Source organism: Mastomys coucha, unplaced genomic scaffold (genome assembly GCF_008632895.1).
Source record: "Mastomys coucha isolate ucsf_1 unplaced genomic scaffold, UCSF_Mcou_1 pScaffold23, whole genome shotgun sequence".
NCBI classification, from domain to species: Eukaryota; Metazoa; Chordata; class Mammalia; order Rodentia; family Muridae; genus Mastomys; species Mastomys coucha.
Window position 1 is genome coordinate 64,882,022 of NW_022196906.1, and position 17,488 is coordinate 64,899,509.

Here is a 17,488-nt window from a genome sequence, read left to right on the forward strand (position 1 = left end):
TGTAGATCTTAAAACCTTTGACTTTCTTTAGTGTTTAGTTGTAAGGCTGCTCAGGCCTTTGCAGTTAGAACATTTCTTCCTTGAAGAGTGTGTTTCTTCTCTCTGCCTGACAGTTCATACCTTCCTTTCTAGTTTGGATTTGAAAACACGTGTAGTTGCCTACACTTAAACCTTGGTACCTGTGTGTGCCCACCACACAATCACGCTGTGATTTAGCTCACTCACAATTCAGGAATAGCTCACCGAGATGAATCATCCAAATGGGTGTTTCTTGTAAAGCCACTACCAGAACTTGCTTACTGAATTGGGGGTGTGTCTATGGCTCTACCCTGGAGTGGTTAGCACTCTAGACACTGAATTGGGGTGTGTGTACCCAGCAAGAGCCCCTTCAGAATCCATCAAGGATGGACGGGCCTCTGCTTGTTCCTCCGCAAGGCCCTGCAACCTCAGGCCACAGCATACACTGCCTCTTGCAGACTGGACTTGCAACTTGGGTGTAGCTTCTATGAGATAGCCCTTAACCAGGGCATCAGAAGATAGCCATCTGCCTTCTGGTGTACACTGGCGCTTTTAATTCCATCAAGCACATTTTTGACATTTCTTGCCGCACCCCCAGCCCTTAATACCTCTTTAAAATTCCTTGAGCCCCAAGCCCATGTTTATTCCATTCCTCAAGTCTAGGGTGTGAGTCATGAGTGGAAGAGACAGGAAAGGTCTTGAACCCTCCCATCAGGTAATGAGGGGAGAGAAAAGGGCTTGCCTGTGGCTCCTGATAACACTAATCTGAACTGATTTCATGGCTGATCTCATGGCTGATCTAGTGGCTCCCTGCATCTTCGCAGCTCCATCAGCCAGCGATCACCACTCTAGTCCAGAATCTCTCCGATCCGGTAAATCCTGTCCCCTAGTACCTGAAGGGTTCTGAGAAGGAGGCCTTTATGGTTCTGTTTCCCTGAAGGACTGTGTTGACTGGAGCAGAGGCCAGGCAACCCGAGGAGCCCTCTACATTCCTGTGAGAATCAGGGCTCGCTTGCTCCTGGGTTGGTTTGGTGTGCGCGCATGAGTTAGTGGTGCCAGGGTAGCCTTGTCCTTCAGCACAGCTCTTCTCCTGGACTTGATACATCATAGCAAGTGTGTCCTAACAGTGTGCCGTGCTGCAGAGCTTCCTTCACTCCCAGAAGCTGTTGGTCACTGAGAGCCTTGCTTCAGTTAGCACATCCTCACACAGCACCGCCAAGAGGCCCGTGATATAGCAATACTTTACCATTCTTTTATTTTCCTTTTATTACTTTTTTTTTTGAGAATTTCATTCATGAGTACTATATTTACTTCATTTCTACCCTCTCTCCTCTTATCCCAACTCCTCCCATAACCCTACCCACTCCCTCTCAAATTCAAAACTTTTTCTTCAATTACACACACACACTTATATCCATATATACCTACTAGATATATATTTAATATATATTTAATTTAGTGTTGCTTGTATGTGTTTAGGTCTGACCGCTTGGGATTGGAGATCTCACCCGTGGAGAACTTGTCTTTGGAAAAAAATGCATTTTCTCTCTCTCTCATTCTCTCTCTCTCTCTCTCTCTCTCTCTCTCTCTCTCTCTTTCTCTCTCTCTCTCAGCACCCTTGATTGCCAGTAAGTCTCCATCTAGGGCTGATGCCTTGTGAAGTCTCTCCCAGCCTCTTCGTCTTGTTGTTGAGGCTCATGGGTGCAGCTTCCCTGCCATGTATAGGAAACACTGAATCTCAGCAGGATCCTGATCTGCTGGCTTTTACCAGTAGTCTGCCCCCCCCCCCCCTTTAGGAGCTATTTTGTGAGCCTTGGGCATGTTGTAAATGTACCAGTTAGGCCCAGGCACCCCATGGTTTGTGTTCTTGTAGTGCTCTGTGTTAGCTTTTACAAACTGTAGGTGGTTAGAGGAGATAGCTCAGTTGGTAAAAATGCTTGCTATGAAGACACAGGAATCTGAGTTCAGATCTAGCATCTAAGTAAAGTCAGTACGCTGCATACCTTGTAAACCCAGCACTGGGGAGGTGGAGGCAGGAGGATCCCTGAGCTGTGTTTATTGGTCAGGTCGTCTAACCATTCTGTAAGCTCCAGGTTTACCGAGCAACCCTGTCTCAAAGAGTAAGGTGGCGAGTGGCTGGGGAAGTCACCTGACATCAACCACTACAGACATGTATCTGACCCCCATATATATATATACATACACATATATATGTGTGTATATATATATATATATATATATGATCATATATATGATATATCACGGGCCTCTTGGGGGTGCTGTGTGAGGATGGGCTAACTAGAGCAAGGCTCTCAGCGAATATATACATATATATTTTTTTCAAAGCATAGGCAAGAAAAAAATTCCACCACACTTCTAAAAGTTCTTTTCCCCATTTGAGTACTCATTGTTCTATGCCCACACAAGAATTTTTCAGAAAAAATAAAATAATACACAGAAATAAAATAATATTTAAAAAGGATAGGAGTAAGTAGTTACTTATCACACTTCTACTCTTGTTTTGCATAAGTATTTTTTGCAGTCAATATAGAAAAGGAGAAAGAGGGGAGGGAGACAGAGGGAGGGGGTAGGGGAGGGAGAGAGAGAGGGAGAGGGACTGAGACTCCAGGATTTCTAGGCCATCCAGGCTGGCCTCAAACTTGCTATGTAGATGAGGATGATCTTGAACTTCTGCTCCCCTGCCCTCACCTCCCAAGTACAGGGAGGTACCAGGACGCTTCAGACCGTGCACCAGGCCCTACCACACTTGGCTTAAGTGATGCTTGGGCTCAAACCCAGGGCTGTGTGCATGCTAGACAGACAGACACGCTATCAACTGAGCCCCAGCCCCAGAGAGAGACTTTTGGTCAGGTTGATAACACACTCTACTGATAGACCCTTTCCCCCAGAATAGCATTACATTTAGGAACTGCTGGGATCCAGAGTTCATCTAGAAATCATTCAGTTACCTTCTGGTTTTGTTTCTGTTTCAGTCGGTGGCATGACTAAGACCCATGGGAGCTGGTCTTTCCAGTCAGCTTGCCTGCCTGATGACCTTGGTCTCTTCAATTAGAGAAACTTCCTACATAACTATGCTTGCCTCACAGATGACCCATTTCTAACTAAGGATTAGGACACAGGGTGAAGTGGGTTGTGCTTTGTGACTTTTGTTAGTGACAGCCTTATCAAGGAGGTGCCCAACCCAAGTCACATTTGAATATGTGTGGAGATGCTTTATTGCGAAGAATAAACTTTTGTGGATCTGTCCTTGCCCAACATGTGAGACCCTGTTCTCAGGCCTGCCAATTGGTCCAACCATGCTTAACCCACCTGACTCACCTGAGACCTTTGTACTTGAATGCGTGAACCGTAGGGTACCTTGTTAAAGGGCTATCTGAGGAACACTATATTGAGCCTCAGCTTAGGAGACAGAGCCCGCCACTGGGTGACCAGTCCATCACCAGTTTGTTTAAAAAGATAGAGTTGGGGTTAAACACACATTTGCTGTGTGAGTGGATCACAGCCACCTAGTTCACATTGATCTATAGCTGGAAATGTACTTTCCCCAATTAAAGTCAGCCTAGTACCCTTGGGTGGACTGTAGAGAAGGATGGCCATGTTGGGTGTAGTGGTCCATTCCTATAATCTTCAAACTCTGGAAGACCAAGAGCTCAAGAGCAGCTTTGGCTGGATAGCAGACTTGAGGCCAGCCTTGGCCGTGTGCTCCAAAAAGCCAGAGAGATGGGGTATCTGTAAGGGAAGTGCTTCTTCCTCGGGTTGACTTCCTGAGATTGGAGACAAGTAGGTCAACTTTGGAAACCTCTCAGTGAAATCTCTGGGCTCCGAGTCCCCATTCATCCTTCCAGTAGCTGCCACAGCATGGTAATTGTGTAGCTAAGATGTCCTGAGACGAGCCAGAGAGACAGTGGTCTCACAGTGTAGCCTGGGTTGGCCTCAAACTTGCCGTGATCTTCCTGCCCCAGCCTCCTGAGTACCAGGATGACTGGTATGAAACAACACGTACCGTTTCATTGGTCGTCACTCAATTTGTACTGGTTGACACATTAGTACTATGTGTCAAACACTGACCTGCATCCTGGCTGCGGGGGACACCTCTGGGGGCAGATGTCCTCTGAAGACTGACTCCACGCTATGGAGCTTGTTCTTGTTGGAGGCCATGTTGAACGAGGCTGTTCTGTGAGGCTGTTCCGAGCTTTGAGGCTTTGCACCAGTACTCTATTGTACATGCTTCTCCCTGAGTAGAAATATTTCATGGTGGGTTTTTTTTTTTTTTTTTTTTTTTTTTTTTTTTTTTTTTTTTTTTTTTTTTTTACTAATGAAAGAACACAGTTTACAGCCAGTGAGGCAGTGGGCTTTAGAAAGATCATGGTTGCTGTGCCACTCACTTTGCTATGAGAAGCAGAACCCACGGTGTTTAAGTAGGAACCCCTCACTGCAGAAGGCCTGAGTTTGAAGCACCGTGTGTGTGTTTGTGTGTGTGTGTGTGTGTGTGTGTGTGTGTGTGTGTGTGTGTGCGCGTGTTGCCGAGCAACTTAACCTTTCTGTATGCCAGTTTCCTGCCTGATGAGATTGTTAGAATTAAACAAGTTATATATTAGATATTAAAATAGAATGACATTTAGCTATCCTATAATAATAATAATTATATTCTATATCACTCATTCAACAAGTATGTGTGAGGCACCCACAAATGCATCGGTCATTGTACTAGGTCTTGAATAGATGATGAATGGAGTATACTTCTGGGAGCCAGGCACCATGCTGCTGTTGCATGGGGTGGGGTGGGGTTCCCAGAGAGGGCAGGCTGGGCTGATCGAGCAGGAGTTTATAGGCAGTCGCATTGGAGGTGGAGTAGGGAGGAGCTTGCCAGAGAATATTGCATCCAAACAGGGGACATTGTGATTCAGTGATTCCAACACACACACACAGTCTCTTTCTCTCTCTCTCTCTCTCTCTCACACACACACACAGAGAGAGAGAGAGAGAGAGAGAGAGAGACAGAGAGAGACAGAGACAGAGACAGAGACAGAGACAGAGAGACAGAGAAAAGAGAGAGTGTTAGCTGCTGGGATTTGCTCCTTAGATACAAGGCCAGCTGCTGTGTAAAGCACAGTTTCCAGGGTCTAGGCTGCCTTTGAAAAGACAGACTGCTCCCTGATTTCCTGTCTCACTCCTAAGGGCGTAGCACAACCTCTCAGCTTGGGACTTACGCCCTGAGTGAAGGGCTTCAGGGAGCCCTGGCTTCCTTAGCAACATTATGGGAACTTGTGGTCCTGGGCACCCAGAATATGTGGGGTTGTTTAAGCCTGTTCTAGATAAGGGGCAAGGAGGGCAAATAAGACATTTGATGAGGACCAGAAGGGTAGGAGCTATCCTTTCTTTTCTAGAGTTTGAGAGAGAAATGGGTCAGAACCATGCTGGCAATTCTTACTTTCTTTCTGTCTTTCTGTCTTTCTATCTGTCTTTCTTTCTTCCTTTCTCTCTTTCTTTCTTTCTTTTTTCTTTTTCTTTTTCTTTTTTTTTTTTTTTTTTTTTTTTTTTTTTTTTTTTTTAGTTTTTTGAGACAGGGTTTCTCTGTGTAGCCCTGGCTGTCCTGGAACTCACTCTGTAGACCAGGCTGGCCTCAAACTCAGAAGTCCACCTGCCTCTGCCTTCCAAGTGCTGGGATTAAAGGCATGTGCCACCACTGCCAGGCAATGCTGGCAATTCTTGAAGGAAGCTCTTTCGGAAAGTGCAGAGAATCGAGAGATGAACAGAACTCCCACTTACAACTAAGAGGGGCGGTGCTACCCATTTGAGACTCCACAGAAAGCAAAAGACTTCTGGGACATAGTGCATAAACTACCAGCACTCCCCACAACTGTCAGAGAGAGGCGGGATTGACCCAGTAGAGGACTTCAGCCAGTTTGTGTGTGGACACTGCAGCAAGCAAGATGGATTTGCACAATAGTGTGTGTGTGCGTGTGCGCGTGTGCGCGTGTGCATGTGCATATGCGCACGCACCCGCTCGCGTATGGGTGTGTATGTAGGTCAGAGGACAACTTCAGGTGTCTTCCTCCTCCTGTGAGACAGCGTCTCTGTTGTCATTCTTCTTGGCATAACATCAGCCTAGCTGGTCCATCAACTTTTGGAAATTCTCCTGTCTCAGATTCCTTTTCTCCATAGGAATTCTGGGATTGCTGACATATATGTGCTACTGTGCCCAACTTTTACATGGGTTCTGGAAAGCCAAATGCAGGTCCTCATATACCTTGGCAAATGCTGAAACCACCAAGCTCTCTCCCCAGCCTTCATGTATAATTTTAAACCTTTGTATGCATAGTTATTTTTTACTTTTTAATGTTTTTTAAAAAGCCATTTCTACATAGTATGACATCAAAGGAATCACCAAAAATGAGTACACTGTAGCTGTCTTCAGACACACCAGAAGAGGGCTTCATATGTCAGTATAGATGGTTGTGAGGCACTGTATGATTGCTAGGAATTAAATTCAGGACTTCTGGAAGAGCAGTCAGTGCTCTTAACCACTGAGCCATCTCTCCAGCCCCACTTGTGTGTGTGTGTGTGTGTGTGTGTGTGTGTGTGTGTGTGTGTGTGTGTTCAAAACGAGTTTGTGTGTGCAGCCCTGGCTCCCTTGGAATTTGCATTATAGACCAGGCTGGTCTTGAACTCAAAGAGATCTACCTACCTCTGGTTCTCAAGCACGGAGATTAAAGGTGTGTACCACCATTCCTGGCTTGCAGATATGTATCTTAAACTCCTCAAAATAAAATTGCCAGATCAAATAGGATACGAGTTGTTTGTTTGTTTGTTTTTGTTTTGTTTTGTTTGTTTTATTTAGTTGACTAGTTTCTGAAATTCTGATACCTATTTTGAGACTGCTCCCTAAACATATCGTTTGGGAGTCTGTAAGTGTATTTTTAGTCTCCCATCTCTCCCAACACTGGGCCTGTTGTGTTTCCAGATACATTTAACAACATCCCTTTTCTTAGCCTCTGAAGGGCATTGCCGGTGAAGGACTCCTCCTCCCCTGGATGGGGAGCAGAACCATGAGGCCAGGGCCGCCCCAGGGTGTGTGGGACACCAGAGAGGATAATGCTGCCTGTGTATGCCTGCTGACTCACTTTTGCTCTCCTGGCCCCCACCCTGGTAAACACACACACACACACACACACACACACACACACACACACACACACACAGGGGGAGGTGTGGGGGCAGGGCAGGCTGTTAAAGCTCTTACCCTGTAGCCTTCCCTTCTCCTGGGAAAGGACCCAATGTCTGGGTACATCCATCCCCCTAAACTAGGCTATCAGATGGGTATAGACATACCCTACTTTCCAGAACCTTCATATGAATTAATAGCTTTTTTTTCCACACTGAATACTCATTAGAAACTGACATGGGTCCAAGTTTCTGCTTGAGGCCTATCTGACAGGAGAATCCCCATAACTGTTGATATTTTCAGGGCTGCCAGTTATTACAGTTCTCAGTGCTATATCCACCCCTCCTCCTCTCCCTTCCTTTGTATCCTTTTTGCTTAAAGACTTACTGTTTTAGGGAGACGGAGACAAAAGGAGATAGTCCAGAGGGAAGCAGAGGGAAAGACCTGCTAGAGTATAGGGCCATGGGGAAGTTTTACCCTCGGCATCCCACCCAGGCTGCTGCCATCCAGCCAGGAGTAGGCAGGAAGAAAAAAAGGGGAAGTGTGAACATGGGGTCAGGGGGATTTCCCTGGAACTGTGGCACATCCTCACACTTCTGAGCCAGTAGTTGGTGTCCTAGGGCAACTGTCAGCCTGCTGGCTCTCTTTAGAGGGCCATAAATGGTGTGTGTGTGTGTGTGTGTGTGTGTGTGTGTGTGTGTGTGTGATGACAAGCACTCCCTGATTTCAATGGCCTTTGCCATTAATCTGAGTTGCCTCCTCCTTACACAACACCCTACATACCTTTAAACCCTACTGGATGGTTGGCTGAGAGCTTGGAGGTCCGTGCTTCCCTGGGCACATTATTGCTTTTGCGTCTGTCTTCCCTGCTCAGTCCCGGCTCTGCCTGCTGGCTTCTGAGCACCTCCTCCAGTCTGGTTGGGGGCAGCTTCCAGGGTGCCGATCCTCCCTGTCTCTCCTCTGTTCTATCTTTATCTTATCTGATTTTTAAAATTTTTTTAATTAAAATTTTCATTTTTATAAATTAACTTTTGAGGTTAGCACACAAGGGAGCGGGTCCCTCGCTGGGTTCTTCAGACATCGGTGTTATTGGATTCTAATCGTTCTTGTGATATTTTCTGTCCTGGAAATGTTTTCTGTCTCATCTGTGTACCCAAGAACAATTATCACAAGATAATTCACAATGTTGGGAATGGCTGTGAAAGAGTTCATATATGCAGCCTGGATTGTAGGGAAAAGAGAAATGGAAATATATGTGCGCGTGCGCTCACACACACACAAACACACACACAATTCATGGCCAATTAGATATAGGAAAGTTCAATTAAAAGCAGTTCAGTGTTTAAGTCTCTGATGCTGAGAAGTAGTCATTAGTGAAGATAGTGTGTCTTCTTCAGAAAAGATTTTTAAATTGTATTTTATGTGCATGAATCTTTTGCCAGCATGTATGTCTATACAGGCGATATATGTGCCTATGCCTGTGGAGGCCAGAAGAGGGCGCCAGATCTCCTAGAATTGGAGATACAGACTTGTGAGCCGCTCTGCAGGTGCTGGGAATTTTTCAAGGACAGCAAGTGCTCCTAACAACGGTCTCTCAGCCCTGGTGATGTGTCTTTTTAAAGAGGAATTCCACCCAGATACAGTCTGTTGTCCTGTTGCCATTTAAGTCTTGATAGTCAGGAGTAAAGCCCTGTGTGTTACTGGGAAGGCAGTGGGAAGGAGCCATGTTTGGGCAGGCCTGAAAAGAGAACCTGCTTCACTTGTTGTCTTTGCTGCTTCCTCCCTGGAGGTGGTGTGGCTTGTGAGGCTGTTGGGAATGATGAACTGACTGCAAGTGAATTAGGAGTAAGTCCACTGCGACAGTCTCCGTCCAAGACGGTGTGATAGCGTGACAGGTCAGAAGGTGAAAAATCTTCTGAGGGCAAGAGTGCTTAGAGCTGTAGCTATTTGCATATTACTGGCAAGTCTAGGAAAAGGTCAGAGTTGGAAGAATAATTTTGTTCTGAATGTGTATCACTTTAGTATCATTGTAAAGTAAAACAAAACAAAATCATGTGGCAAACACCGTAAGCTGGGTTTGCTTGCAGCAACCACTCAGTCATACTTGTGGTTTGTGTTCCAGAGAAAAGTCTGGGAAGTGAGTAAGGAGGACATGAGTTACAGCGGCTTGTAGCTGGGTTGATGGAGTGCTTGCCTAGCACACAGGGAACCCTGGCTTTCACCCCCAGCACTGCAGAAGCCAGGCATGGCGGCTCATACCTAGAATCCCAGAAGCCAGGAGGTAGAGCCTGGAGGGTCAGAAGTGCAAGGTCATCCTCAGCTCCATAGTGAATTTGAGGCCAGGTGACAATTTTTAATATCAATATCTGTGACAAAGACACACATTAGCCTTAGCAGGGAGCGCTACTTCTAACATCAGGAGGAGAAATCAGACTCGGAGACAGCAGGCAGGATTGTGAGATGGAAAGCCAGTGGACCTCATGACTGCCCCACACAACATGGGGATCCACATCCCCGTGGATACCATGGCACCAGCCTCCCCTGTCCCTTGTCCCTTTTGGACATTAAATAGCCACTTATGATGGCTTTCTGTTTTCCTCAATTGTGTTTATATTTTTCAAAAGAAAAATAAATAACATTTTTTGGTTTTGTGTGTGTGTGTGTGTGTGTGTGTGTGTGTGTTGGACGGGTGCAGGGAGCCAGGGAGAAGTACCCTGGGCACTGTCTGGTTGGAAGTGAGCTCTGGGCTTATGGTGGGAGTCCTCTGCTCTGAGTCAAGCTGTGGGCAGTGCCTCTCCTCTCTCTGTGCTTGCCACAGGAAGGGGGAGTGGTGATGTCTGAGGTAATTTTGCAGAATTGATGTTGTGTGTGGTTCTGGGAAAGCCAAATATATCCTATGGACAGTTTCCCTCCGCTAGACAGCATGGGTGGTAAACCTTCTAGAACCTTTCTCAACAGCTTGAAGCCCTGGCCTGTGGTGTGCTTTTCTCAGTGGTGGCTTTCCTCTTGGCTGAGTTTTGAGGATTGCTTTTCCCTTTGAACCTCTTGGGCTTCACTTTTAGCAAGGAATCTGCGTCCTGCTCAGATAGCACAAGGCAACTTCCTGTATTTTCCCTGTGAGGAAGTCAATGTGGCTTCGATCTTGTTTCTTTCTGTCTCGTGCTAATTTCACATCTGAGCACTGGCCTTTCTGGATACCCTTGTCCATAACATTTCTCTGCTTTGTTGAAACTCCTTCAAGTCAAGAGCTTACAAGGTGGGGACGGGGCTGTGCCAGGCTTGCTCCGTCACACGGGGTGCCTCCGTGAAGACACGAGAAGTATTGACAGCAAATGACAGTACTCTAGAATCTTGTCTCTTGTTAGGATTACACATGTATTCAAGTTTCTTTCCTTTTCTTTTTCTGTTTGTTTGTGGGTTTTTTGCCCTGATGAGTATACATGAAAGCAAATGCCTTTCTTCTAATTTCTCTGGAAAATTCAAATGTTTGAGATCTACTTCAAAGGCCATCACTTTAGCATGTCCTAGGGTAAAGTGTCCATGCCCTTTATCCATAGATTTTGTATATTTATTTTGCATATTATTTATTTATTAATTATTATTGTTATTATTTTAATTATTTGAGACTGTCTCGCTATCCATCCCAAACATGTCTGGACCTTGCAGCCCTCCTCCCTCAGCCTCTTGGGTGCCGCGATTACAGGGATGGACCACAATGCTTGACTTCGTATGTGTCTGTCTGTTAACCATTAGTGATATGAGGATCACTGTCTGTCACTGCTGGGTGTCCTTCAATGGATGGGAGCCCCCGAATGCAGCCACTTAGGGTACTTCCTCCCATCAACTCCAAACACATTGAATACATGGACATCCCACCCTAGGAATGCCACATGAGAGGAAGCCCTGCAGCCCAGAACCTTCAGAGGCCTCTCCTACTGCAGAGCTAAAGAGCCACAATGCAGACCAGGGCCAAGGCCTCACTGGTTCAAGGAATGAGCCAGGGATGAGAGGAGGTCCCACCAAACACAGCATGTTCTGCAACCATGCCCATGCTATCCTGTAAGCTTCTGGCTGGTGGAGTGGCGACAGACATCCAGTTTGGCACAACTTGAAAAAATGGGAATGGCCAGTCTGAGTGGCCATGAAGAAGTTTCTGAAGGAAAAGTAACTCTGATGACTTGAGAAGGTGGCAGTATGACCTAACTGTAGCCAATGCCCATTTTCATTGCTTCTGGGTTCAATTCTATGCTTTGTAGTGTAAGGTTTCTGTTTAATCTTTATTTCACCTGACAAATGGAAGAAACAGATTTCAGATGGTTTAAGAGTCAGTCTTCCATGTTGGACATTGTAGATGGTCCTTTGTGTTGGACACTGTAGATGGTCCTCCATGTTGAACACCACATGGTCCTCCATGTTGGGCACTGCATCACCAATCTTTTCAATGTTTTGTGAGTTTGTGCTGCTTCATGTAATTCTTATGGATGGCCAGTCTTTGAAATGAATCTCAATTCTCTTATCTTACAAATGAGAAAAGAGACCTAGGGGTGTAGCCCAGTTGGTATGCTACTTGTCTAGTATGAATAAAACCTCAGAGTTGATCCCTCCATATGCACAAGTCAGGTATGTTGGTGCATGCCTATAATCTCAACACCCTTAAGGTTAGATAAGAAGATCACAAGTTCAAAGTCATCCTTGGCTCCAAACTGAGTTCCCACTATTGTTGGGCTACATAAGACCTTGTCTCAAATTAACAAATAAACAAAAAAATATTGTTTCAGCGGTACTTTTGACCATGGTGACTCTTCCTCATTTATCTATAGGTAGTAAGCTTGAAACCCAAAATCTTTGCTATGCTTTAATGCATTTTATTTGGAAAAATCTGTATATGAGAATATATACATACATATATACACGAGTTTGTGCATGCAGGCGGCATGCGGGTGGGCAGGAGAGTGTGAGTGTGTGTTAGAAAACTCCAGGAGAATATGAGCTATCCTAACCCGTTTTGTGTTCTCATCTGCAGGGCAGCAAAGGCGCCTACCGGTACCATTGGCAGAGTCACAATGTCAAGCACAGCGGTGTGGACGACATGGTTCTACTCTCCAAGATCACAGAGAGCTCCATTGTAGAGAACTTGAAGAAGAGATACATGGACGACTATATTTTTGTATCCTTTATCCTGTCCTTTGCACAACTATGGGATAACACTGTTCCACAGTACCGTGGTTCTCTGCCCATGAAGTCAGAGCCGATACCATTGGCTCTCAGGATTTTTCACTTTCACAGTGAGGGGTGGGCTTCCAAGGGCAAAGGCAAGACTCAAATGTTTTCCTGGCCTTTCATGGAGTCAAAGTGCAGCTCCACCAGTGTTCCTTTGAGTTATGTAAGAGAGTGCATTCTAAGTGTCTAAGACCTCTGCCTGTCCTGGACAGAAGTCCTTCTCTGTTCTGAGGGTGTTGTCTTGATGACATGGTAGAGACTCTTTGGTTCAGACGTCGAGGTTTGAAAAGATTACCTCATGAACAGAAACGTTACCTCCCCAGTTTTCTGAACCTTTATATTTACTGAAGGAAACACGAGAAGAGATGATTGGCTATTGAAAATGCCTGGCGTGTTTCCCTGTTAATCTGCCAGATGGTGTTTTATAATAGGGCTTTAAAAACACACAGAAAGCAAACCTCATGGAAATGTGTGTTGACTTCATGATGAAAAAGAACTGTGGTAGGCGGGGGTGTTCAGCCAGCAGTCAGGCCTTTTCTTTGGGGCAGTGGTACATTAGTGAAATTGTCACCTGAATTAGTCACAGCCCTGAAAGGTTTGTGTTATCTGGACATCAGCACCATGGTGCTTAATGTTGATGCTCCTGGGACCCCCGAAGGCCCAGTGTCTAGGAAACATGGGTGCCTTATGATATAAGATGCATCTTGGATTTCACCCAAAATGCCTGGGGAAGTTTCCTCGCTAGGGACTACAGTGCTTACTTTACTCTCAGAAGCACCGAAAGCTAGGCAGCCATACTTCTGCAGGCTGCTTTGGCTGCCCACCCCTCATTTGTGTAAGTATTTAACTCACTAGATACTCGTTCGTTACTTCCAAGTGTTCATTACTTCCAAGCACTTAGACCATTTACAATCAGTACTGTGCTGTTTCTTTTTTTAATTTATTTATTTTTTATTTACCACAAAAGGAATTTTCTCCAAGTATTTGCGCAGTTAATCCCTAAAGCTGGTGAGAGGACTCAGCAGGTAAGAGCACCAACTGCTCTTCCATAGTAGGTCATGAGTTCAAATCCCAGCATCCACATGGTGGTTCACAACCACCCATAATGAAATCTGATGCCCTCTTCTGATACATCTGAAGACAGCTACAGTGTACTCACCTATAATAATAAATAAATCTTTAAAAAAAAAAATCCCTAAAGCCCTACTTTTAAGGCTAAATATATATCTGGATTTGTTGACCATTATAGTAGCATTATTTAAATTTGTAATGGACAACAAGGAGTTATTCATGTATTTTAAAAAGTTTTGGTTTTAGTTCTGAGGATCTCATTATTTATCCCTGGGTGGCCTGGAACTCACTGTGTAGACCAGGCTAGATCTGCTTCTGCTTCTGGAGTGCTTGGATTAAAAGCTTATACCATCATGCTCAAGCAAGTTGTTTTATTTTTATTTTCTAATTATGTAACTATGTATATGTATACATGTGTACACAGGAGCATAAGAGGGTCAGAACCCTGGTCCTCTACAAGAGCAGTATAAGCTTTTAACCACTGAGCCATCTCTCTAGGCTCTAGAAATATTTGGGGGATGTTTTGATGTATGTGGACATTATTGAATAATTAAATAAGGCTATTTAACATGTCTGTTACCTCCCATACTTGAATTTCTAAGCACTCAAGAATCTCTGATCAAGCCAGGCGGTGGTGGTGCACACCTTTAATCCCAGCACTTGGGAGGCAGAGGCAAGTGGATTTCTGAGTTTGAGGCCAGCCTGGTCTACAGAGTGAGTTCCAGGACAGCCAGGGTTACACAGAGAAAGCCTATCTTAAAAAAAAAAAGAAAGAAAGAAAGAAAGAAAGAAAGAAAGAAAGAAAGAAAGAGTCTCTGATCAATTTTGACATACATTGTTCTGTACAGTCTAGCCAGTCTACAATAGTTTTTTTTTTTGTTTTTTTTTTTGGTTTTTGGTTTTTGGTTTTTGAATGATTAGTTTATAAAGCATATAACAAGCAAAAGTAGAAAATTGAATAGCAGGTGGCAGATAGAGAAAAAGCAGCAGATGCACCATTAACAGAACATCATTAGATCAGACAACTGGAGTGGCCTGAGTGAGGGAGCAAACTGAGAGTTGGCCATGCCCAACAGACACTGACTAGGGAGAGAGAGCACAGTCTATTGGAGTTCCCAACTGAGAGAGACACCATGGAGCAGATCGTCCCCTACGATGAGATCTCCGAGTTAAAAACAACAGCAAATAGTAACCGAATGATAATATCAAATTGGGGAGCTTACGAACCTCCAACAAACCAACTGGGGAAGTTGAAGCTGTCAGCCTGGAGTTTCTAATTGAGTTCGTGCTCCATGAATGAGCTTCTCCATGGCTGAGCTTCCCGCCTCTTGTTTCTGTTGTAGATATTTTTACACTATGGGTTAAACAAAAATAAGGTTAGAAATAGTTTACTTTCTAGCAATTCTCAAGGGCAAAGTGTTTTTAATGCCCTTAGCTGCTTGCCGATCTCTGGCTGCCATGCCCCAGACAGAGCCAGGTTCCACCTGACCCAGAACGGGATATTTTAAAAGAGCTTGACAATCACATCCTTGGTTCTAAAGGGGGAGTAAGCAGCTTTTCAGCTCAAACATCACTTGACAATTTGGCAATATAATGCCCACTCTATTACTTTGTTTGTCTGTTTGTTTTGCTTTGTTTTTTTTGAGACAATGTTTCTCTGTGTAGCCCTGGCTGACCTGGAACTCACTCTGTAGACCAGGCTGGCCTCTGCCTCCGGAGGTTGCTGGGGTTAAAGGCATGCACCACCACTGCCTGGCAAAATATTACATTGTTGTTAAGTTAGAGTAAACATCGTCCTCTTAGTTAGCAGTGGCCTGCAGTTTACAGACAGATCCTGTCCACCCTCATTTTTTAAGCTGACGTTTCTCTGGGACCCTTTGCACCACTTACCTGCTCTGCTCCCCTTAATTTAACTGTATGGGAGCAGTTGTGTGTACTTTCAGCTTCTCCTCTCCTCACACAAAACTGAACTTTATTTATTTCTTCTGGATCTAGCACCATCCACACACGTTATGTGCATGACTCCGTAGTACATGGAGACTTGTAGATAGGATTGGGAAGAACTAGGTGTAGATGGTGAATCTGGGCTGCCTGGCTTCTACCAGCCGGGGTACATCCCAGCTATAGAAACTATTCTAAATGTAAGATCAAAAGTTTGCATTATTTAAAGAGAAAGGTGTTTTGTTTTTTTTCTTTTTCCGCTTGTCTGTTTGCTTGTGTGTATTGTATGTGCATATATGTGTGCTGGTACATAGACCCATGCATGTGCATATGGAGGCCAGACAAGGACATTGGGTGGCTTCCTCTGTTGCTCTCCATCTTGGTTCTTGAGGCAGTGTCTCTCTCTCTCTCTCACTTCTGTTCTCTCTCTGAACTTCTGAAGCTCACTCATTTGGCTAGGCTGCTTAGTCAGGGAGCTCCTGACACGGCCCTGTCTCTCCCTTCCCAGTGTTAGGGTTACAGGCATGTGCAGTCATGCCTGGCTCTAATGTGCACACTGGGGATTTGAACTCAGGTCATCTTGTTTTCACAACAAGCAACAGTACCCACTGAGCCATTTCCCTACCCATAAAAATGTGGGTGTGCTGAATAAGAGAAGACGAAGATAATGATGGCTGTAGTCGCCTAAAGTTAGTCCAACCTCAACCCAGACAGCTTGCTCCTTGTTGGACTGTTTACTGATAAGACCCCAGAAGCTTCCTGCAGACAGGTGGAAGAAATTGCAAGAGCCTTTTAAAGAAGCATATGATCATTTAACAGGACTTATACAATGCAGCCTCACAAAGGAAAAGGCACTAAAACCAGCAGAAATCATGGTGTATCAGCCTCCTCGTGCAGTTTTCGGCCCCCCAGTTCTTGGCAAGAGATGCGCTGTATTAAGTGTTCACTGAAAATTCTGTTGACTCTCAAGCCTTTTTAAATTCAGACAGCAAAATTTTTTAATGACTCAACGGGGCAGGGGGTGAGGGCAGTGAATGCCTTTGAGTCAATAACTGACTAATGGTGTGTTCTCCCAAGGAAATGAGCTACTCAACCACTAATGACTTTATGATTTAGACATCTCTACCCACTCGACAGAAATGCGCTTTCTTTCGGCAGGTGGGAGGGAGTCACTTTCGGCTCAGAGGAGGCCTGGCGATGGTGATAGGTGTTTATGACATGCTGCTCTGTCTGCCTCCCGCTTTCCCTCTACTTAGTGACCACAGTCTCCTTCACTGCTTAAGAAATAACCCATAGCATAGCGTTCCTGTAATAAAAGACCATTTCTTTCTTTGTTTCTTCTGTGTTTGTTAAGGCAAAAGATATATATATGTGTATTCATATATATCTATATATATGTATATACATATAAGTGTATATATCTATATATACATATAGATATGTATATATGTGCATGTATAGATATAGATATAGATATTATATACATGATCACCTCCTGCCCATAATACCAACACTGTTTTCACTGTTTTGTATTGTAGGTCAGTATGAAGGGCAATCAGTGACTAATGCATGCAGACCAAAAGCAGTTTGCTTTGTTCTCCATTAGGAAACAAAACCCACTTAGGACATGCTGACATTGTCCAACCAATAAGACCTGCACTTTGAGCTATTAATCCCCCAAGGAAGGTAGGATGAGTTTGCCATCCATTCATGGAGACAGCTGCCACCCTGCTTACAATTGCTTTCTAAAGTGTGTGAGGGAGGAAAGTTCTGGAATTTAGAAAGAAAGGAGCTGCAGCGGCACTCCGTTGTCTGTCCATCCGTTCCAGCCGCTTGGCTGAGGAGAATTCCCGTGTGAAGCTTTTCACACTCATCTGCTCAAACTGTCTCTAGACTTTTCTTCTTCAAAGGCCACTCTCAGACGTGCTTGGCATTTTTAATCCTTCAATGAGGAGCTCAGGCTGTCCTGCCAGAGCAGCAATTGCCAGAGGCAGTGTGCTCTTAGTCATTCAGAGTGAAGCTTGGCCCTGGGCAGACTGTTGGGGGGGGGGG

At 44.8% G+C, this 17,488-nt stretch overlaps 1 protein-coding gene across 1 annotated transcript in view; it reads left to right on the top strand.

Annotated features, from left to right (window-relative positions):
• The window catches only part of Myo1e (myosin IE), a 197,290-nt gene that overhangs the window by 67,011 nt on the left and 112,791 nt on the right, over positions 1 to 17,488 (top strand). The window contains exon 2 of the mRNA XM_031345151.1: positions 12,228 to 12,371. Within this exon, the coding sequence (XP_031201011.1) occupies positions 12,228 to 12,371 (144 nt within the window). The remainder of the gene's footprint in view (positions 1 to 12,227; positions 12,372 to 17,488) is intronic.